Source organism: Hyperoodon ampullatus (genome assembly GCF_949752795.1).
Source record: "Hyperoodon ampullatus genome assembly, chromosome: 13".
Taxonomy (NCBI): Eukaryota; Metazoa; Chordata; class Mammalia; order Artiodactyla; family Ziphiidae; genus Hyperoodon; species Hyperoodon ampullatus.
Genome location: NC_136926.1, coordinates 65,337,997 through 65,361,502, shown reverse-complemented (window position 1 = coordinate 65,361,502; position 23,506 = coordinate 65,337,997). Strand labels below are relative to the sequence as shown.

The 23,506-nt window shown below is 49.2% G+C and overlaps 1 protein-coding gene across 2 annotated transcripts in view; it reads left to right on the top strand.

The window, feature by feature from the left end:
• Positions 1-17,625: 17,625 nt before the first annotated feature.
• Positions 17,626-23,506, top strand: part of SMAD7 (SMAD family member 7) — a gene marked incomplete at both ends in the record, with an annotated part of 28,543 nt that continues 22,662 nt past the window's right edge. For both annotated transcript variants that reach the window (XM_079717463.1, XM_079717462.1), the window contains 2 exons: positions 17,626-18,238; positions 19,593-19,646. In XM_079717463.1, the coding sequence (XP_079573589.1) occupies positions 17,626-18,238; positions 19,593-19,646 (667 nt within the window). The remainder of the gene's footprint in view (positions 18,239-19,592; positions 19,647-23,506) is intronic.

Here is a 23,506-nt window from a genome sequence, read left to right as displayed (position 1 = left end):
CACATCTGATTAGGGTCCTGGACAATGTATTGCATTGAATGAGATGACTCTTCCTTGAAGACTGAAGCTCATGCCCCACATCTCCTAGCAAGTTGAAAACAAAGCTGTGGTAATCCGAACGCTTTGCTAACATGGTGAGGTGCTTGTCTGTCCTCATTTCTCGGGATCTGAAATACTTCCCCCACTTCCTCCCTGTCTATATATATCCTACAGTCGAAGACCCAGTTATTGGCCACGAAACTTCCCGAGTCCCAAACTCTGCCAGTGCTTAACTTCTGCTCACATTCCTCTCAGGACATGCCCTCTCACCTAACCTGTAAGAGCAAGTTCATGGTAGTTTGGGCCAGCAAAGATTTGAGTATTTCTATGTTGGCTAAATTTATCAATCTTTTAAGGTTGGATTTAGAAAAACTTTCCCTACTGTGAAATTATAAAAGAATTTCCTATTGTGTTCTTCTAATATTATTATGGCTTTAGTTTTTATGTTGAAATTTTTGATCCATCTGGAATTTCCTTTACTGTATGAAATGAATAACCGGTATTTTTTTTTCCAAGTCCCCATTGAGTTGTCCCAATGTTACTTATTGGATATCCATTTTCTTTCAGCTGATTTGAAGAACCATTTTTATATTTAACTAAATTCCATATTTGTATTTGAAATCATTCAGAGTATGTTCTCTGAAATTAAGATGCAAAAAGAGAGCTAGAAAATCCCCCAAATGTTTGGAAACTAGGCAACACACTTCTAAAATAACCTATGGGTCAAATGGAAAGTAGAAAATATTTTTAACTGAACGATAATTAAAATATATCAAAACTTATGGGCTATAGTTAAAATTATACTAAAAGAAATGTATAGTTTTATGCATATGTTATAAAAGAAGGAAGGCTGAAAAAATCAATGGTCTAAGTATCTATTTCAATTAGTTAGGGGAAAAAAACACATGTTAAGCCCAAAGGAAAAAGGCTAACGGAACCCAGAACCCAGAAATTAACAAAATAGAAAATAGACATATAATATACAAAATTTTCAAAGCCATAAGTTGACTCTTTGAAAAAAAAATGTATTTAAACCTATGTCTGACCTCTCCGTTCTGTTGCATGGATCTCTCTATTTATGCATGCGTCAGTAAAAAACTATTTTAATAACTAAAGCTTTAGAGTGTCTTTTTTTTTTCTTTCTTTTTTTTTTTGCGGTACGTGGGCCTCTCACTGTTGTGGCCTCTCCCGTTGCAGAGCACAGGCTCCGGACGCGCAGGCTCAGCGGCCATGGCTCACGTGCCCAGCCGCTCTCGGAGGCATGTGGGATCTTCCCGCTCCGCAGCATGTGGGATCTTCCCGGACCAGGGCATGAACCCGTGTCCCCTACATCGGCGGACTCTCAACCACTGTGCCACCAGGGAAGCCCTAGAGTGTCTTTTTAATATTTGCTTGGGCTAGTCCCTATTGCTCTTCTTTTTCTAATTTTACCTAGCATTTGCTTTTCATTTGAATTTCAATCTTAGTTTATCACCTTGGCCAGTTCCCCTGTGCATCCCTTGCTTAAACCCTATTGACATTTCTATTGGAATCAAGTTAAATTAGACATTAATTTGAAGAGGATTGACATTTTTGTAACACTGAGTTTTCCTATCCAAGAACAGGGTACGTCTTTTCATTCTTTCAAGTCTTCCTTAGTGTTTGAAAAATGCCTTCATTTAGATCATGCATTATTTTTGGAATAATTTCCCTAAGTATTTTATTTTCTTGGTTTGCATTGAAAATGGGAGATTTTCTTTTTTTTTAACATCTTTATTGGAGTATTATTGCTTTACAATTTTTTGTTAGTTTCTGCTGTATAACAAAGTGAATCAGCGATATGTATACATATATCCCCATATCCCCTCCCTCTTGCATCTCCCTCCCACCCTCCCTATCCCGCCCCTCTAGGTGGTCACACAGCACTGAGCTGATCATGGGAGCTTTTCTTCAATTATATTTTGTCCTTTCAGTTGGGCAACTTCTAATACCTCTGTTTAACATATAACGAAGATTGTAATTTGGACATTTCAGCTAAAGCCATGTGAATCATATCCTCTTCAAACATGACATACACATCCGACCTTATGTTTCTTTCGTACTTCTGACATATAATCTTTAGGCAACTGCTATGTATATCCCCAAAGTTTCAAGAAAACTGCTACAGACGCCCCAAAGTACTGTAAAGCATTTTGGACTACAGTTACCTAATCACAAATATTTATCACAGGTGTCTCCATTGTGCCCTAGGTATTTTGCAGACAGTGTACATTACAGATCTGATTCATCCTCAGGAGAGCTTATTGGAAGCATACCCCATGGAACACTGCCTGTGCCACCCACTTCCTGAGGGTACCCAGATCCATAGGGGATCTGGAGACACATTTGCAAGCTCTACAGTCTTTTTAATAATGATTTATCATTTTTCTGATATAAAATTAATACATACTCATCATAGAACACTAGGAAACATGAAGAAGAACATAAAAATCATAAAAATATAATATATCCCTATATATAATCTCTAATCCCTACCGCCCAGAGATAACCAATGGTTTGTTTCCTTATGACCTTTCTTCCTTATGCATGTACTGGTATACATATTCCAAGATTGAGATCACTCTGGGCAGACGGTTTTGAATCCTGTTTCTCATGAATGTTTTGCCATGTCATTATATATTCTTCAAAAGCAAGCTTTTTACTGGTGGCATGGTGTTTCCTAACACAGATATTTTATAATCTATGTACTCATTCTACTATTATTTCACCTTTGGATTGCTTCCAGTTTTTCCAAAATAAGACTTAAGTCAAAGATGATACAAACATCTTTGCCCTCTTCCCTGATTATGTCCTTTGAATACATTCCTAGGTGAATTACTGGGTCAGAAATGGAAACATTTTAAAAAACTTGTGGTAAAACATACATAACATAAAATTTACAATTTAAACCATTTTTAAATGTACTGTTCAGTGGCCTTAAGTACATTCACATTGTTGTGCAACCATCACCACAATCCATCTCCAGAACTTTTTTCATCTTGCAAAATTGAAACTCCATATGCATTAAACACTAGCTCCACATGCCCTCCTCTCCCAGCCCCTGGTAACCTCTATTTTACTTTCAGTCTCTATGAATCTGACTACTCTAGATACCTCATGTAAGTGAAATCATACAGTATGTGTCCTTTTGTGATGATTTTATCTCACTTAGCATGTCTTCGAGATTCATCCATGTTGTAGCACGTGTCAGAACTTCCTTTTCAAGGCTGAATAATATTCCATTGTATATACCACATTTTGTTTACCCAGAGGAACATTTTGTCTTGATCAAATTGTCTGCTACTTTCCAGAAAGATCACACCAATTTATGCCAGGAATGCACCAAATTATAATTCTAAAGTTTACGCACTTAACACTGTCTTGTAGTAACCATGGTCTAATTTACTCACATCACGCCTGCATAGGGTTTTCCCCATTTGCCGATATGCAACCCCAAGTTATTGAAAAGGGACCCTCAAAGGATTCCCTTCCTTCCTAGTGTTTGTGTGTGCGTGCGTGTGTGTGTGTGATACACATATACATACATATAGCTGGAGATGAATGTATTTAACATTTATCAAAGGGTAAAGGAGCTCGTCTACAGTTTGGATCAGAGCCTCGGAATCTAAACTCATGCCATATGGCATTTGTCAGATTTTGACCTCCCAGAGTTCCATTCTTTTAAATCTCATTCAATTTTTGTGCCTTCCAAAAAAGGCACCAAAGATTTTATTTGGGAGGAAACATCTGGCGTTCGTATGGCATATTAAACTTTTCAAAGGGCGACACATACGGGATCTCACCTGGTTTCTACAACATCCTCAGCCCCAGGAGGCAGGCAGGGTGATATTGTTAATCACATTTGTGTAGACACAGGTTCAGAAAAGTGATGCTATCTGCTGGAACTTACACAGCCAGTTTGGGACTCAAGTTCCCATCTCCAGATTCCTGTACTGCCTCTGTTCTCTCACTAATTCCCCACTCACTCTTGCTGTTGCTAGAGTGTGCTGTTCCTTTACTTGGCATGTCAACGTTCCTAGGTTGTCCAGGAATGTACTTTCTTGGAGAGGAAAGGGAATAGATATTTTAGCCACACACAACACAGTGTGCTTGCCAGGTACCTAATAGGGACACTCAATAAATATTAATTAAAGAATGCAGCCACATTGGCTTTCATGCCGGCCAGATCCTTTAAAGTGTCAAGAATATTCCATGAGGGATTGAGTGTTCGGCTGGAAGGCTGTGTGGAGGCAGAGAGGATAGTGATACCCTGGACAAAGGGAGCATATTCTCTTGGAAGAGGAAAATACCCCCTGAGGGCCCCTGTCCATCACCTGGAGAGAAGGAGGAAGGGAACTCACATTTGTTCAGAGCCTTCTGGGACCTGTATTTTCCTAGCTGGGTGGGATTTACTCTGTTCCTCCTTTACCTCTATGTCTGTCTCAGGCCAGTGGGAGATGCTGGGAGACAGCTGGCTGGGGTTAAGGACGAGTGTAACTTGTGGGCTGTGGAGGGGGATGGATAGGTGAGAAATGGAATGGGTGTGCCTCCCTCCTCTGGCATCCTGAGGGATGGAGGTGCCTGTTAAGTGTCTCTGGCTTGACAGGGAACCAGCAGAAGTCTATTTAGATCAGCAGTTCTGGGCACAGAGGTAATTGTTGGAGCCTCTCCCGTGGTCTGAGCCCACGGTGGTTCCCAGAAGGCAGAGCTGGTGTTCCCTGAAGCCCAGGGTCTGGGAGAGGGGACAGCTGGGCTGGGAATGAGTGAGGCAGAGGCCTGGGTAGGGAACCCTTGGGGAGCCACTCGGAGGAAGGGCTGTTGCCCAGATGGCTGATGTGCCAGGAGAAGGCCTCCTTCCTCATCCCGGGGAGGACCATAAGGGGAGGTGGGGACCTCTAACCCCACCTGGTGCCTGCGACCACCCTCTCTTTGCTCAGGATCTGTTAGATGCAAAAGCACATGCAAGGAGCATGGGGCTCTTCTGGAAAGGCCAGAACCCAGCTCATAGTTTAGGACTCTAAACATGGGGTGTTTACGAGTGAGCTTATATCTGCTTTCCTAGGCCTCTTTGGGCAGTTTTTCTTTTGTTTTCTTAAAAGTAAAATTTGTGAGTTTGTGCAATTTTAAGCAAATGGTCAATTTCAGATGGTTTTGGTGTCAGAGAGTTTCCTCAGCATCTTCATCAACAAATTGTACTTACTATACTCCTGTTAATCAAGAAGAAAAAGAGGAATGGACACGAGCTATATATTTGTGAGTGTGTGTGTGTGTGTATATATATATATATATATATATATTGCTATGACTTGATAACACATTTACTATATACAAATGCCTTCAGCAGTAATTCCACAAACAGAACATTTACTGGTCAATCAATCTGTATAAGTGGGCCTTAGGGCCTAGATACCACAAAATTATTCTATGCTAGGTTCAGAAATGCCTAAATGGTGAAGCTACATGATTCTGTAGCTTCATCTCTACAATATTCTTTGACATACATCATCTTATTTTTTATTTTACGTTGGAGTATAGTTGATTTACAATGTTGTGTTAGTTTCAGGTGTACAGAAAAGTGATTCAGTCATATATATATATTCTTTTTCAGATTCTTTTCCCTTATAGGTTATTACAGAGTATTGGGTAGAGTTCTCTGTGCTATACAGTAGGTCCTTGTTGATTATCTATTTTATATTTAGTAGTGTGCATATGTTAATCCCAACCACCTAATTTATTCCTCCCCCCCGCCACCCTGCACCTCTCCCCTTTGGTAACCAAAGTCTGTTCTCTAAGTCTGCAAGTCTGTTTCTGTTTTGTAAATACGTTCATTTGTATCATTTTTTAGAGTCCACATATAAGTGATATCATGTGGTATTTGTCTTTGTCTGACTTACTTCACTTAGAATGATCATCTCTAGGTCCATCCATGTTGCTGCAAATGGCATTATTTCATTCTTTTTTATGGCTGAGTAATATTCCATTGCATGTTACATCATCTCATTTAATCTCGAGACAGCTCTGCGTTGGTAAGCATTATTATCCCCATTTATCCATGGGGAAATCAAGGTCTTAGGTGACACAGCTAATGGTGACAGTTGATGTTTGAACACAGTATTTCTGGCTCCAGTGCCGGGGTGCTTTGTGCTTCCCCTGATACCATAATTGTCTCCACTATCTTGGGTTTGTCAGCACATTCATTCAACAAACATGAACACCTGGGGGCCTCTGCATGATCTAGCCCCCTCCCCCAGTAGTTCTCTTTCCGCAATTCCGATCCCTCTCCCCATGCTGTCACCATGCCAGCCATGCTGGCCTCCCAGCTATTCCTCTAACTTGCCAGCTCACCTGTCTCAGGGTCCAGGCCCTGGCTGTCTCTCTTTCCTGAAAGGGTCTTACCTGATCTTTGCTCCTCCGCAGACAGGACTGCCCTGATCACAGACCTGAAACAGCCATTCTCAGCCCACACCAACCCTCGTCCCTCACTCTACTTCATGTTTTCCAAAGGTCTTATAACTGTGTGAAATCATGTGTTTTTATGTATTTGTTTACTTAGTTCTTCTCTGTGTCTCCCTAGAAAGCAAACTCACCATGGGAGCAACAATGTTGAGCGATGCTGGGCCCATAGTTGGGATGCAGGAGAGCTGAGGAATGGTTCCTGCTCGCCCAGCCCATGGTGCAGCTGGTGACAGGGCTCTGGGGACTGTGAAACATGATCCTGTGATGGTAGGGTTCAGATCATGAGTCCCAGAAGAAGGTAGGGAAGAAGGTAGTCCCAGAAGAATGGCCAATCATTCATTCGTTTGTTCATTCACTCACATAGGACCTACTTTGTGCCAACAGCCAGGGTCAGCCAGCCAGGGAGAACTGGACTGCTTTTTTTTTTTTTTTCGGTACGCGGGTCTCTCACTGTTGTGGCCTCTCCCGTTGCGGAGCACAGGCTCCGGATGCGCAGGCTCAGCGGCCCATGGCTCACAGGCCCAGCCGCTCCGCGGCATGTGGGATCCTCCCGGACCGGGGCACGAACCCACGTCCCCTGCATTGGCAGGCAGACTCTCAACCACTGCGCCACCAGGGAAGCCCTCTGTTTCTTTTTTACCTGTGCATTTGCTATGCTGCCTTTTAGACATTTGGGACCACCGCACACTGCTGGGTGTCAAGACATGTTGACAGAGCCACAGGCAAGTTCTGGATCTGAAAGTGTTGCTAACCAGGTGGGTGATTTTAGGGAATCTTCTCTCCATCTTCATGGAGCTCTGGCTGAGAGAATGCAGGTGATGATCTTCAGACAGGAGGGACGGGCACAGAATCGGCAGTAATTGAGAGTGTTAACTATGCCCCCTTAACTTTGGCGCAACTTATTCCTCAGGAAGGTACTTAGATTCCTCCAGGGTCTCTTGATCTGAGATTCTATCCTTGGGCTTTAAGCAGTAATTTGTCGGTTTTGAGTTGAGGGACCCTGAGTTCAATTGTCAACATTGAATTTTCCTAAGTAAATGTTTAAGTCAACACTGTCTATTATCACCACCATTTTATAAAAGGTAGGGCACACTGATTCCTTGAACTAAGAAGGACATCATCTCAAAAGAAATGATTTATTCTTTCGTTATTGGTCAGTCACTTGTTCAGCCAGTATTGGTTGAGTGCTTGCTTTATGCCAGTCACAGTGCTTGATGTGCTGTAATATGGGGTTCCTGCCCTCAAGGAGTTTACACTTGGCTAGGTGGGGGGAGACATTAATCAAGGAATCGGAATTCAAGGTAAAATTTCCAGTGTAGTAATTGCTACACAAGGAGATGCCTGAGGCTGTGAGGGTGCATAATGATAGGGACGGGGTGACATAACTCAAAGCTTAGGAGCCTGGAGAGGCGAGAGGGGTATCTCAGGCTGAGAGACAGCACTTGCCCAGGCCCCGGGGTGGGAGGAAGATCCTGAGGTGACAGCAAGGGGAGGGAGGGGGTGCCAGGCCACTCAGGGCTTGTAGGTCAAGGAAGGGACTTTGTTCCAAGGGCTATAGGAAGACTGTTGCGTGGTGCTGCCGTCAGGCCAGCACCAAGACCAACCTCAGCAGAGGGGGGTTGGTGGGTCCGAGTGAGTCCAGAGTGGAAGTGAGGAAAGCGCTTGTGTGCATCAGTCACCGGGGAGATGCTGGTGGCTTGTGTCCAGCTGGCTGCAGTGGGGGGACCTGGAGAAGAGTGGATGGGCTGAGAGGCATCTCAAAGGTAAAACTGACAGGATGTTAAGGCTGGTTTGGATGCGGGATGAAGAAGAAAGGGTTTGCTGTCTGGGCTGGTCCTCTGTTTTGATTCCCACCACTGGACGGAGGCGGGTGAGTTTTCTGAGGGCCGAGGTCTGGAGGAGAAGCAGATTCTGGGAGGAAGGTGCCCTATTTGGGACATAATCAGCTCAAGGTGCCTTTGAGACATCCAAAGGGAGGAGTCAAAAAGGCAGGTGGCTACGTGGGACTGGAGTTCAAAGCAGAGATGAGCCTCTTCACATGACTCACTTTCTGTCTGTTTGGCTGCGATGGGGCTGCCTCCTGAGAGAGAAGCGGCCGGCCGGGGGCCTGGGTGAAAGGAAGCCTTACTTTTCTCTTCACGCCCTTTTGTCCACTTTGAGTTACGTACCACTGTGCATATATTACCTATTCAAAAATCAATAAGATAGAAAAAGCAAACTAAATATACCCAATAATTTAGCATTTGAGAAAACTTATATTATGCAAACTTGACCATGGATGACAGGTTCTGGGGTTTGGACCGGAGAGGAGGACCCTGAGCCATGTAACCTCTAAAATCCCTTCTGGCTCTCATCACGTTTTACCGCAGTTTTCCTTGTCTTCTCTTATGGGTCTACCGGACGTGAGCAATGCTAGGTAACATTGTATTCCACAGACCTTGAAAGGCTTCAAAATGAACGTTTATGGAGAAAGGTGGGATGGAGACTGTACTGGGTATCTCCTTCCCCAAAAAAGTGGACCCCGTCCCACTCCCTCCTTGTTTGTCATAATTACCAGAAAGTTAATTCTAGGACATAGGAAAATATTCACAGTAATGCTAGCAAAGAATGAGAAACACTTTTTATTGTGTCCACACTTAACCCTCTCTCAATCTGAGAAAAAGATTTCCCAGGCTTATTAGTTTGTTTTTAAACTCTGATGCTGGACTTGCTTCTTTGACACCATCCCAACTGGTCCTAGTAAAACCCACACAAAGTCCCAGACACTAGAATGAGTGGCTTCCTTCTTCATTACCCTATCACTTGGACATTTATCTCTGTAAAAATTCATTTCCTAGGCTCGGAAGGTTAGGCAAAATTAGTTTATTGGGTGGCTCCTACCTCCAAATCCATGATAATCATGACGATTAGCATCTGTATACCAGTTAGTTTACATAGCACTTGTGCTGGCGATGTGTCCGGTGTGCCCCCGCGCCGCGTCCCAGCAACCCCGTGGTGAAGGCTTTGTTCCTTGAGCCTCACACCGGGTCTGGCACACACACGACGTTGTTAATTCAGAGGAAGGCAGACAGACGACGGAAACAGCTTTCCTAAAGCCTTGCAGCTAGGAATGGCAGAGAAGTCTTTTCAGTCTGAAAACTGGGCTGAGGGTCCTGTCTGCTCTCCCGGGTCCTCACAGTGGAAATGCCTCGGCCATCACTCACGGGGCCGGGCTGCTTTGGCGGGTCCCAGGACGTGTCAGGAGCAGCGTGTGTGGTCACCTATGACTCTCTGCTCTACTACAGACAAAACATCACCCCTTCTGCAGGCTGCCCAGTTCTGATTCACCATTAACAGGATGTCTCGTCACAAAGATGCTAACTCGCACTTACTATGCAGAATTCAGTACCAAAGTCATCCTTTAAAGACTTTTGACAGGGGAGTGGCAAAGATAAAAATCGGGGGAAAAAAATAGGGGGAAAAATCAGAAAACAGCAAAGGCTAATTTGGTAGCTTCAAGTCCATTGTATTGTGTCTTGAAGTTCAAATGAAGACCCAGTCTGCAGCATGGATAGTGAGGAATAACAGAAGGGCTCATCGGGGGGCCTCTGAATTAGGCTCAACATTTATTTCCTCGCTTTGACGTCTTTAAAATCCGTGTTTTTAGTGCCCGTGGAAATCAGCCAAACTGTATGTCTCTCTGTCTATACTGCAATGGCGTATCCTAGTTTTTCATTATTGGAATTTGAGGCCATTACCTAAGCACCCCCATTGCTGAACCATCACAGGCCAGCTTCACGCTGGAGGCTCTTCCCTTCCCTTGTGTTAAAACTGGCATCGCCTCCTGACATGAAGCAGTTTGCCACAAGTGAGGCCTGACTGTTGATTTGAGGAGTGGAGATCATGAGATTTTCCCAGTTATTCGAGAAGCAAGTTCTCTGCGGTTATAGATGATGTCGTGTTGTGCCTGCAAGTTCTTTCTACAAAGAAAACTTCACGCTGAGGGAGGTGATCTCCCTGAGCATCCACTGCAGGGGCCTCACCTCCATCCCTAAACCCCTTGAGGCTTAAGAGTGTTTATGAAGTTATCGTCTCAAAGTGACAAGTGTGGCTTGAGTTTTGAAGACTTAGCTCGAAGTGGACAGAAAACTACCAGTTGTTTCTTTCTGTTGTGCTTTCCTTTTGAATAGGATCATTCACCTCATGAGCACTTCAGCCTGGTTGTCAGCTCAGCCAGTCTAGTTCCAGATATTTCTTCCTTTGGGAAACTTTCTGATACCCCCCTCCCAGACAGAATAAATCCCTTGACTTTCTGTTCTCCTGAGCAGGGGCCTCCATTGTTGCTCACCCTGTTCTTGCTCTGTTCTTGAGGGCTGGCTGTTTTTATATTTCTAGCCCTCTCCTAGATTGTGCATTTCTTTTTTTTTTTTTAATCCATTTTTTCCTTTATCTACCAGTTGTATACAACAACGTTAATGATGTGTAACTTAAAATGTAATACTTGCACATTGTCTTTTGGAGCTTTTAGATAAAAACCATTAAATAGTTAATTTTTTTTTTTTTTTTTTTTTTTTTTTTTGCGGTACACGGGCCTCTCACCGCTGTGGCCTCTCCCGTTGCGGAGCACAGGCTCCGGACGCGCAGGCTCAGCGGCCATGGCTCACGGGCCCAGCCGCTCCGCGGCATGTGGGATCTTCCCGGACCGGGGCACGAACCCGCGTCCCCTGCATCGGCAGGCGGACTCTCAACCACTGCGCCATCAGGGAAGCCTCTAGATTGTGCATTTCTTGAGAGCAGAGGCTGTTTAATACACCTTTATATGTCTCAGAGGTCGCGTCTGGTACCTGGCACCACCTCTTGAATCAATGCTGGCTAAATGGATTGAGAATCATGTGAACACATTTCTGTTCCAAAAATCGCAGCTCTCGTTTTCTCAGATGGGGCAGGCTCCTTCCTGTGCCTCTGTGGTCAAGACGCCAGTGTGTATGAGGCTGTCCTCCCCGGGTTAGGACTTGCACCTGACTGATATCTAGAATGACTTTTGATTAGGACTGGCGTGTTTCCTCACTGACTCTTGCCAGGGTCATGAAAAGGCGGCCTCCACCCTTGCCGTCTGGGATGACACATTGGCCTCTGTTGTCATCAGCCTTCCTGTAGTAACTGCCCCACAGAGAGAGAAGCTGTCTGCAGCCTCACTTCCACATGGGACCTCGCCAACTCATCCTTTTCTACAAGGACATCAGAACAGCCAATTTCAGGAAATAAGAAAAGCAGGCAGGGATTTTAAAAAACCCTTAAATCTGCATATTTTTGAATAAGTAACAAATTCACATGGTGCAAAGTTGAAAAGATACAAAAAGTTGTGTACAGTGAAGTTTCCCTCCCAGCCATTTTCTTCAGCCATCCAGTGTCCCTCCCTGGAGGAAACTGTATCTATATGACTATATATTTGAATGTCTCTGTTGTCCTAGATCTTTACTTTTTCTGGGTGTTTCTCTTGTCTCCTTCATAAGAACATTCATTTTATCCTGCCCCTCCCCCTCTAGCCCCCAGTACCCAGTTGAGTGTCCTGGAGAGCCACCTGGCAAATGTTACATATCGGTTGACAGCATGTCTGTAATACAAGAATATTTGATGAGTCAGTGCTTATGGCATCTTTATTTGATGGTGAATTAGATGCATTTCATTCACCTACGTTCTCCTTCTTCTAAGATAAGCCAAGAAGTGCTGATTGTCACATCAGCCTCACTCATGCCGTCTTCCTTTCATGAACCATCACTTCCATTTGTATTGCTGCCAGTTCAGGATGGTTGAGGGCTCACTCACACATGTTTCAAGGGACGGTTGTGCAAGAAATGTCGATATTTTCCAACACTTTTTTTGCCTCTTCGATTGTTTCTTCCTTGGCTTCTGCAAGGAAAAATCCTCACCCTTGCCTCGCTTCGGCCCTTGGCCCCCATCATCAGCACACCCACGTGTCCTCTGGGGCCTCTTTCTGCCCTTCTCTTCTAAGAACCACTGGAAATGAGAGAAGTACTGAACGGAAGAATCCTGTCTTCCCCAGACAGGAGGTATTTATTTATTTATTTATTTATTTATTTATTTATTTAAGATGTGCTTAGAGTTGCTTATAGTCCTGAGAGGTTTTCAGGTTCTCTTTTCCGGTCCTCCTCGTCCTCTTTCATGACAATTTCCCCCCAGCAGTTGTGGACGGTTTACCTGCTTCTCCTCCACTTCCTGTGCACTCTGCTGCCCTCCTTCCTCATGCACCCTGGGGCCCCGACTGCTCAAGACCGGGGGCCTTGGAGCAACTTCCCTCCAGCTTCCTCTCTCCTCTAGCTGCTTAGCCAGCGGTCAGTCAAATGGCGGCCCCCGCAGTCCTTCGGGTGCCAGGGGCCAGTGATTAAGTAGCCAGGTCTTTAGCTGACTCCATCCTTGTTTGTCATAACTCTGCTGCAAGTTATTTTGGTCTCTGTGACTTGTGGCTGCACCATGATTAGGGTTTGATTACTATCACCAAAGTGACTAAAAGATGAAAATAGAAGCCACAACAGGAAATAAACAACTGCAAATGAGATATTTTATTCCATATTCCCTGCCAGCAAATGATTAGAATCAAACTCATTCACAATAGTTTGGTGAACTCCTAAACTTTTTTTTCAAGGATCAGAATAGTTTGAAATGGGGTGCCTGTCAGTCTCATTTGTGCCTGTGGAAAGGAAAGGAACTCCTTTTCTAGGCACGCCAGCCAGCCAGGAGTTCCTCTACTGTCCAGCTTCTTTCTTGGAAAGGAAAGGAATAAGAATCTGAATGGGGTGGGACTGGCTCTCAGGAAGGCTTGGGATGTTAACTGATTCAGGGGATGCCAGGCAGCTATAAAGCAGCACCAACCACTGTAGGTACTTGCCCAGCAACCCACCCATTGTCTACCTAGGGCAGTAAAATGGAGGAGGAAAGCCATGTAGAGAGGGCAGGACAGGGGTGACGCCTGAATTCAAAGCACCCACGATTACACTATATGGTAACATATCTTTGCAAGAATATGCGTGTTCCACCCAGACAAGTTGTGACGTCAGATTCAACTCCTGAAACACCCGCTAAATCTACCTGCCCTGTGTGTGCTCCGGCCTCTCATCCCATAGTGTTAGCACCATTGGCCAGATTCCCCAGTCTTCAGATTCTCCATTTAGCCAAGAAGCTTAATTAGAATTATGCCTTTTGTTTTCACTGCTTATTTAAGTCCTTCCTGTCACTTTGCAGTCTGGCCTAGCCTCGACAGGAAAGTGAACATCTTCTAACTAGGCCCAGAGCAGAGAGAGGGAATGAGACCCCGGAGAGGGCAGGAAACTTGCCCAGAAAGCTTCTTAAACCCTGCAAGTGCTCGTCTAATATCACCACTAGTGTGTTACTTAACCAGCGAGTGGCAGTGCCCCAGCCAGGAATCAGGTATTCTTTCTAAGCCTTTCTGAGGTGAGTGTATTATGCATTTCCCAGATACCTCAAAAATCCCATTTCTGCCTGTTTTGTCTTTCCCTGCCTATGACGATGGGATCACCCAAATCCATTTTCTCCTGGGCTTTCTCTCCTGCTGTCTTTGCAGCTTGCTTGTTCAGAAAATTTCACACACACACACACACACACACACACACACAGATTTCAACGCCCTTTTCAATAAGCAATATTTTTATTTGTAACAAAATTATGATCTTATACAATTGCAGCCTATGTGGCTTACAAGGTTTAGAATGCCAGCTGCTGCCCTCTCCTACACGTTTCTGCACTGCTTGGCATTTCTGGGTCTTCTAGGTCAGTGAGCTTCAGGGTCCCTTGCCTAGAGATGATCATGATTTTCTCTCACTTTCATATCTCCAAAGGTGCTCTTGGTGGGTTTGGGGGAAATGGTCCAAATGAGTCTATTCAAGTCTGTTGATTCCTAAATATTTATTAAGCACCTACGGCATACGGACACCTTTTAAGTTGCCGGAAGGGAAGGGGCTGAGCTATAAAGCTGAGATTCATCTGAGCTTTTTCCTTTTATTACTTTTATTGCTTTTTGTTTTTCTTTATTATTATTATTTTATTATTATTTTTGTGCCTTTTCCTTTTAAAGGAGCATAACTTAGCTGGGAAAATGAAAATAGTTTCTTTCACCTTTTCTAAAGATTCGTTAAAATCCCCAGTGAGTTTCATAGTCGTCCTGATCTCACAATTCTAAATGGCTTTTAAAAAAAATCTTATTTCACTGAATAAGATGCGAGGTTAGACCACCATGCCAACTAGTGGCCTCCTCAATAATGATGCGTATATGTTTAAATCATTACGTTTCTACTATCAACAGTTTTCACGAAGTAAACGTAATCTGGTCCTTTGCCCCACCAATGCTTTACCCATTTCCATGCAATAGTCGGCCTGCTGGGTCTATGCTTCCCTAAAGCCTCGGGTAAGGGGATAAACTCTCTGACTCTAAGCGCCTTGAAAGCTACGGGGCCGAGGAGGGCGAAGAAACAGGCCCTGCATGCATATGCATGCCCTAGGCAGGTCTGCTCGGAAGGTAACCTTCCTGCGCTGGGAGGCGGGGTGGCGGAGGTCTTCCGGGCTCCGGAGGAAACCTGCACGCGGCGGGCGGGCGGGCGAGCCCCCCTCCCCCCACCTCCCGCCAGGATGCTGCCCCTCGCAACTCGTCAGCCAGCCAAATGCATTCCAGAGCTTTGCACAAGACACACTTCTCCAGGCAGTCCTAGAAACCCGAGCCCGGAGCGGGAGAGGGCGGGAGGGAGCGCGCGGCCGCCGCTGAGGTCACATTCGCGCCGCCTCCCCGCCCTCGGCGGCCCGGCTGTTCCCTCCAGCGCACACTTCCCAGGGCCTCGGTCCAGTCCGGTGTAAATGTCTTTTAAACGGAGACAGCGCTCTCCTCCCCCTTCCCTCCCGCGCGGCGGCCAGGGGATCCGTCGCCAGGGCCTTTAAAACAAAACGAATGAATGAATCGTTAGGGCGAGCGCGCGCGGGACAGCCACTGAGAAGCTCCGCGGTCCGGGTCTAAATCCGCCACCGACCCGCTCGCTTCGCTCCATAACTCGCCGGCGAAACCTGTTCGGTGCTCTTGGGTCTTCCCATTTCTCCTCTGATTCCGCCAGGTCTCAGTCGATTCTGGGAGTTTCTCTGCTCCCCACCTTTATTCGTCCCCCCCTTTCGTCCCCCCCACCCCTGCAGACCCGGGAGGGGGTGGCGGTGGCGGGGGGCGGGGTGGAGAAATAGCTTTTAGAAACCCGATCTGTTGTTTGCGAAACACAATCGCTTTTTTTTTTTTAAAGCGACAGGGTGTCTAGACGGCCACGTGACGAGGCCGGAGCCGGGCGCGCCACTGCGCAGTGGAACCAGCAGAGCAGAGGGCTGGGGGGGCGGGGGGGGCGGGGAGGAGGCGGCGGCGGCGGCGGCGGCTGGGGGCGGGGGAGGGAAGGGGGAGGAAGGGGGAGGGAAGGGGGAGGAAGGGGGAGGGAAGGGGGCGGGGGCGGGAGGCCTTGCCGGAGGCTGCGAGCCCTGAGCACACTCGCTCGCCTGCTCGGCGCACGGAGGAGCCAGTCCTCGAGCCGCGCCAGCCGAGCCAGCCGGGCGCCGTGCTCGGTCCGCTCGCCGCGCCGGAGAGAGCTGCCCGAGACAGAGCCAGCCCGCCGGCGCCGAGCTGCCGAGCGCACGGCCCAGGAGCCCCTGAGTGCGGCGCGGCGAGCCCCCGGCGGCGGCAGAAGGACCCGAGCGCCAGGAGAGGGCGGACGGGGGACAAGGAGGCTCCCGACCGCGACGAGGAGAGTCTCGGAGGAGAAGGCGGCGTGAGGGACACCGGGGCCTCCAGCCGCCGCAGCCGAGTCGGGGCGAGCAGCCCATACGGGGAGCCCCAGCGGCCGGCCGCGGCCAGGGGAGGGGGCGCCGGCGGTCCCCGCACTAGAGAGCGAAGGGCGAGAGCGCGCGACCCGCCAGCGGCCCGCCGCGGCCGCCGCGCCGCCCTCCCCCGCGCTGTCAGCCCCGCGGGGCGCAGCCGCCGCCGCAGCATCTTCTGCCCCTGCGCCCCCGCCAGCTCCGAGGAAGTCCCCTCTGAGGACTGGGGCCCCCGGGAGCGCAAGAGGAAAGACCAGAGACTACCCTAAATCACCCAGATGCGAAGGATTGAAGCAGCCTAGCCAAAGCTTTCTGTGGATTAAAAAAAAACGATTTTTTTTTTTGTTGTTGGCAGAAGAAAAGGAGAGGAAGACCAGCGGGGCTCTGCAAGGAAAAAAGGGGGATGTAACTCGTGGATACGTTTTTTCCACCCCTCAAACGTCTAGTTCTACTTTGTAAACATTTTCTTTTTTTAAACCCCAGGTCCAGCCGGACGCCCCCAGACCTCCGGGGTACGAGGAGGTGGTGTTTTTCATTTTGGGCTTTGCATGTTTGGTTCTTAGATTTTGAGAGAGCTTCCTTATTTCGCCAGACATCTCATGCGGGGTGAAGTCCACTCAGCCCCCTCCCCCGAGTCTTCGTGTGTACGGAATTCAAGGCGATCCGGTTACTAAGGATATAGAGGAAAAAAATAAATCGCGTGCCTGCTTTTTTTTTTTTTAATTGCCAGCTTCTCCCCACCCCCAAATTAAGTTGCTTAGCAAGGGGGAAAGAGGCTTTTTCCTCCCTCCAGCAGCCCAGCCGAACGCCTTTCGTTTTTTGCCCTCGCGGATCTTCCATGTAGGCAGCCGAGGCTGGCGAGCCCGACACTCGGGAGCCGCTGCGGGGGGGCCTCTTTTTGGGGAGGCGCCGACCGGGGTAGGCTTCGCCGCCCCCAGGGAAGCGGCGGCCGCGTTCCTCCGGGGTGCGCCGGGGCCCGAGAGCGGCGCACGGCGCGGGCCGCGAGGGGTGGGGCAGCCGGAGCGCAGGCCCCCGAGCCCCGGCGGGCGCCCCCGGGCCCCCGCGCGCGCCCCGGCCTCCGGGAGACTGGCGCATGCCACGGAGCGCCCCTCGGGCCGCCGCCGCTCCTGCCAGGGCCCCTGCTGCTGCTGCTGTCGCCTGCGCCTGCTGCCCCAACTCGGCACCCGACTTCTTCATGGTGTGCGGAGGTCATGTTCGCTCCTTAGCCGGCAAACGACTTTTCTCCTCGCCTCCTCGCCCCGCATGTTCAGGACCAAACGATCTGCGCTCGTCCGGCGTCTCTGGAGGAGCCGTGCGCCCGGCGGCGAGGACGAGGAGGAGGGCGCGGGGGGAGGCGGAGGAGGAGGCGACCTGCGGGGAGAAGGGGCGACGGACGGCCGGGCGCATGGGGCCGGTGGCGGCGGCGCAGGCAGGGCTGGCTGCTGCCTGGGCAAGGCGGTGCGAGGTGCCAAAGGTCACCACCATCCCCACCCCCCAGCCGCGGGCTCCGGCGCGGCCGGGGGCGCCGAGGCGGATCTGAAGGCGCTCACGCACTCGGTGCTCAAGAAACTGAAGGAACGGCAGCTGGAGCTGCTGCTCCAGGCCGTGGAGTCCCGCGGCGGTACGCGCACCGCGTGCCTCTTGCTGCCTGGCCGCCTGGACTGCAGGCTGGGCCTGGGGGCGCCCTCCGGCTCGCAGCCCGCGCAGCCGCCCTCGTCCTATTCGCTCCCCCTCCTGCTGTGCAAAGTGTTCAGGTGGCCGGATCTCAGGCATTCCTCGGAAGTCAAGAGGCTGTGTTGCTGTGAATCTTACGGGAAGATCAACCCCGAGCTGGTGTGCTGCAACCCCCATCACCTTAGCCGACTCTGCGAACTAGGTAGGAAGTTGTTCTGCGCCCACCCTCCCCTCCTGGCGCTCAGGTGGTGCAAGAAAAGCTCCATTGGGGGCTGTGTGTTTGTGTAGCTACCTCGCCGGAGGGGAGTGTACATCTCTTCCTGGGAAGAGACTTGGGGGACAAGGGTCGAGAAGGGACTAGGGGAAACTGGAAAGGTATTCCCTGGGGGTTCCCTTCCAGTTTTTTTCTTCTCTGTTGCCCCGGGGCGCGGGGGAGGCTTTGGGCATTGCTCAAGCACACACTCTACACACAGGGGGTTAAAGATTAGATGCCCTCATTTCCGGATTAGCCAAGGGGTGCAGAGAGAAGTGGGGGTCACGCCTCCCTCGCTCTGGGAAAGGCGTTGAGGTGTGTGGCCGAGTTGGATTCGGTCCAAGGCCGCCAAGGAAGGCTGGAAGGAGCAGTTGTAAAGGCTAGAGAGTAAGGCTCTCCTTTAGTAAATAAAGAGAGTCACGTCGGGCACAAGGGGCCGGGAGACTGCCCTGGCCGGCGCAGCTTTGGGTTTTGAGGCAAAGAGTTGGGATGGAAGGCCGCGCTGGATATCTGCTCTAAACTGTGCCACCCCAGCGTGAAAGAGAACAAGCAGTCAGGAGAAGTTGGGTGCCCTCTGCTTTTTCCTTTCTTCCAGCACAGGAAAGCACAGTTGCTGACTGTGGGATGGTCTGCCCCCAGCGCCTCCGTGAGGATGCTGCCCCTGGGGCCTGGGCTTCTTCTCAGTTGAGACCCCAGCCTCCTCCTCTTTATCCTCCCGGCCTCCTCCATTGATTCCCTTTTCTCTACGTCTTTGTGCGGGGGCGGGGTGCACCTCGGGTGCCCACAAATCCAAGTTCACCAGCGCTCTTGGGGTGCACCTCCCGGGTGGGCTGGCAAAGGGGAAGCCCGTGTTCCCCGCGCGGGTGCGGAGCGGAGCAGCGGTGGCGGAGGTGAATTGCACCCCTGGGGGACGGGTCGGGGCGGGGGTGGGGTGGGGCGGTGGGAGTGGGGTGTGAAGTTCTGGGACGGGGAGGGGGCTTTGTGGCCCTGCAGCCCTGTGAAGTGAGCGGCCTCGGCCGAGCCGCGGCCGAGCCGGTGGTTTCCAGCCCGGCCGGCCGAGCGCGGCGGCGGCGGCGGCGGCGGCCGCCGCAGACGTGGAGGAGCGGAGCGCCGAGGCTGGCGCCAGGCGGCCTCTTTTGTTTATCTGACAGCTAAATATCAAGGCAATCACCGCCTCGCGGCCCTGCCTCCAACCCCCACAGCTAAGACAAACAGTTGGGCTAAAAGAATGCCTCTGTTATCATAAGTTTCTATCTCTTTCTCATGGCTCGGCCTTTATTTTCTCTTTCTTTTTTAATTCCAGAGTCTCCCCCTCCTCCTTACTCCAGATACCCGATGGATTTTCTCAAACCAACTGGTGAGTAGATGATTTTAAAAATATCCTTCCTATCTTAAGTTAGAAATGGAGTCTCTAGAACGCGGATGTGTATGCCTAGGCAGCGGCGTGGGGAGACGCTGGACTTGCCCCGAGGTTGTTATAGTTGCCGATGTTGGAAGTTCGGTGGATTTTTTTCTGTTTTTGTTGTGACTGGAGCTGGCGGTAATGTGTGTGTGTGTGTATATATATGTGTGTGTGTGTATGTATACATATATATCTTTTTGCAGAGATGTTTGTTTCCTAGATATTTCCATTTTGTTCCTTTTTTCATGTATTTGCACTCCATAACCCAAGTTGGCTCAGCTTTTAACACGTGGAATTTGATCCACGCCGAAGCATCTCGGGAGCCAAATAGGACAGGTTGATGGGCAACGTCGGAGACTTTGTGAGTGCCAGAAGTATCTCAGTGGGAAGAATGGATAACCCTATGGGGGAGGGAAGACAGTTTAAAAAAGTGCAGAGACGGACCTTGGTTTGGAGCAAGAGATTAGAAAATTTAAGAAGTAAAGTCCACAGCCCCCTCCTAGTTTTCTCGGAGTTCCTGGTGAGGGCTATAAAAGTTTCTAGCAGAGCTCTGCCTGCCTGGTGCTTTGTCACAGGCTGGCACGGGGCCAGGGCAGAAGCCCCACTTGAGACTGGCACCACCTCAGTTGCGCTTGTCTGCATTCAACTTCTGGCTGGCAGTGCAGAGGTTTGACAGTGCCAGGGGAGGAGGGTCTGAAAAACGGGGACTCGAGGGTGACAACTTCGATGGGCCCTTGTTTCCTGGAGCCCCTTCTTACAGCGGGAGGTTCGTTTGCTTGAAAGTATGGATTGTGACTTTGGTCTACACTGGTGCCTGACAAATGCAACGCTTTTGACGTTTTTATTTTGCCAAGGTTCTGGGAGAAGGAAAAGTGAAGGGTTGGGCCCCATTTCCCTCTTGGAATTCTACAAGTCCTTCCGCCTCATGAGTTTTGGCTGTTGGGCCTTTCCCCCACTAATTAAAAGTCTTGCTGGGGCGTTGTCCAGAATTAAATACTTTAATGAACGGTGTAAGAGAAGCCCATGCTCTCCAGCCAGCCCTCCCCAACTACACGATCCCTCCAGGAGAGAAGGCGTTGCTGCTTGCCTGGTGCCTGTCTAGTAAGTGGCCTGCAAAGCATGTGATATTTTGCTTTCGATTTACAAAACACCAGATAAATAGTCATTAATGAGGAGATAAGCAGCTCTGTATTTGTAACAAATGTTAACTGGAATGACCAAGCTCTGTTTTCTCCAAGAATGTAAGTTGACTGGGTTTTTGGCATCAATACTCAAGAATTCTTTTATGAGCTTAGTTCTCCAAGGGGCTATCTCTGTCCTGTTTTTGTTTTCCCTTCCATAGTCTTCAAATTCGGAGGTTTTCCTTAAAAGTGAGAAAGAGGGAGGCCAGTTACCTTGGCCCCGGGGGTAAAGAAGACTAGGGCGAAATGTTCTGAGAAATTTCCTAAAATCATAGGAAAGAAAGACCACATTCTCTTGGGTTTCCTGCAGAGATACCTGGACAGATCTGTTCACCGGATTCAAGCAGTCACCCTCTCAGGCCAGGACCTCATTTTCAGTGAGTGGAGTGATATATTTATTCATTAGCAAGTGTTGACATTAGGTAGCAAAATGTGTGCAAACAGAGAAGCCACAAAGACAGGAATGTGCCATTTCCAAGGGGGAGAAAAATTCTCCAGATCAGCCAATAGGAAGTGATTAACCTGCCAATCGGAAACTCACAGCTTGGTTACTCACCCAAAACGTTTCTGTAAAACAAAACCAAAAAAAAAAAAAAAAAAAACACCCCCAGAAAACACTCCAAAGCAAAAATCTAACCCCCCGCCAAACCAGAAAACCCCAAAACAAACAACAAAAAAGTGAAAAACATCACCTTTGTGTAAGGATGTAAGGGTGCTAACCGGCGAAGCCCCTGTGCTGGGAATCTCCTGACGCGCTGGAGTGCAGCCAGGGCTGGGCCTGGTTTTGCTGGCTGCTGTAGCCAGAGATGTTGAGGTCAGACACACAGATGGGATGCTGCCCCAGGTTTTTCTCTTTGCCTTGCACATGGGGGAGAGTATTTGGCTGGGGAACTTAGGTCAGCTGCTTACATTCTAAAGTTTCTAAGTCGTAGGTTGCATTTTTAGTCTTGGGTTACTAGGTGAGAACCAGCCATAAGGTTTACAGTGGACAGCTATTAAAATCCTAACCAGTTACACAACTAAGGGAATCTCTCCTGTGAAGTCTCCAGATTGGACAGAGGCGGTGGGAAGAGGCTGGGGCCTGGTCCCCCTGCAGCCTTGGAGGAATGCTCGGGCTGAAAGTTGGGAGCTCCATTTTGCTCTGGTTCAAGCTGTTCCACTGCAGCCTCTGGCATGGCCTGACTAGGTAGGCCTGGGTACTCTGTGGTTCGAAGTCAGCAGGATCTTCTGGGAAGGAGTGTTAGACGTGGCTGGATGTAGGAATAGGGTGGCTGTGACTTGAGGCTCTCAGAAGTCAGGACACCCCCAGCCCCAGCCCCAGCCCCATCACACCAGGAGTAAGAGCAGGCTGTTAGAATGAGATCTCAGTTTGTGGAGTGGGGATGCTGGAAGGGATTGCTCTGTAGGCTCTGCTTCCTGTGTCCTCTGTATCTGAAGGTCTGAAAGATTTGAAGAATGGCTTGGCGGGGAGGGGATGTTGCTGGGTACACCTACTTGCTTGGGCTGGGGATCCAGGTGACCATTGGCAGATGGAGCCTCCAAAGCCTAGTTGAGAAGTCTGGGACCTAGTCCTGCATTTACCTCTTAACTCAGGCCACTCTTAACTTTTCCAGGCCTGGTTTTAAACCCACGTGATCAAGGAGTTAGGTTAGATGATTCATTCATTCACTCATTTAGTGGCTTACTCATTCATTCTGCATACCTGATGTGCCTGCCTAAAATGCAGTGAAGATGCCAGTGCATTGGATAGTGCTTCTGTAACCTGGGTTGTGGACTGGGGCAGAGCTGGGGTATAATGGTGGTGGTGGAGGCGCCTCTGTCCCAGACCGTAGGTACTTAGGTAGCTCAGAACTAAGTTGACGAGAATATCCTGGCTGTCTGGAAACCACTCTCTGAATGAGAGAAGTGGGGTCCCCAGCTCTGTCACCTTGTACCCCTTGCAGCAGCTCATTCCTCGGCTGCTCCCAGGCATGCACCTTTGAAAGTTCTCCTACTGCTGGGAGAGGGGACTGAGGCTCCCACAAAACCCAGCGCTCACTGGGTGCTTGGTAGTGTTTAGCGGTGGAGAAGAGCCAGGAGTAGCCTAGAGTTTCTGAGTGTGCCAGCCTGGGCTCTGGGCAGCGGACGACAAGGCAGTAGCTGAGAACCCTGCCTTTGGAGAGCTACCCCAGCAGAGCTTTTTTGTGGGTGAGAGATGGAGCTGTGGCCTCTTGGACCTATACTAACTTGTCAGGAGCTTGAGGCCAGTCTGGATGCTGAAGACTGTCTCAGCCCAGCTACCTTCAGGGAAGAGAGTGAGGATGTGGCCTACCTTGGGAGGGAGAGGGCTGAACCCTTGGGTATGGTCCAGCTCACTGGGTGGCCCCTTGGGCTACTCAGGGATGCCTCAGTTTACCTGGGTACCTGTCACACAGGTAGACCTTGCTACTTCACAGGGGTGGTAAGGAGACCTAATTAATGTGTGTAAATCCCTTCTGAGATTGAAGGCGCTGCACAAAGGGCAGAACACCATTTCATAGAAATGCTTGTGGTGGCCAGTGTGGAGCTGGCTTAACCTTTGACCTGAGACAGGCTGACAACCCTGAATGTGGTCCCAGCTCTGCCCCGAGATGTGGGCTCTTCCTTTGAAACACA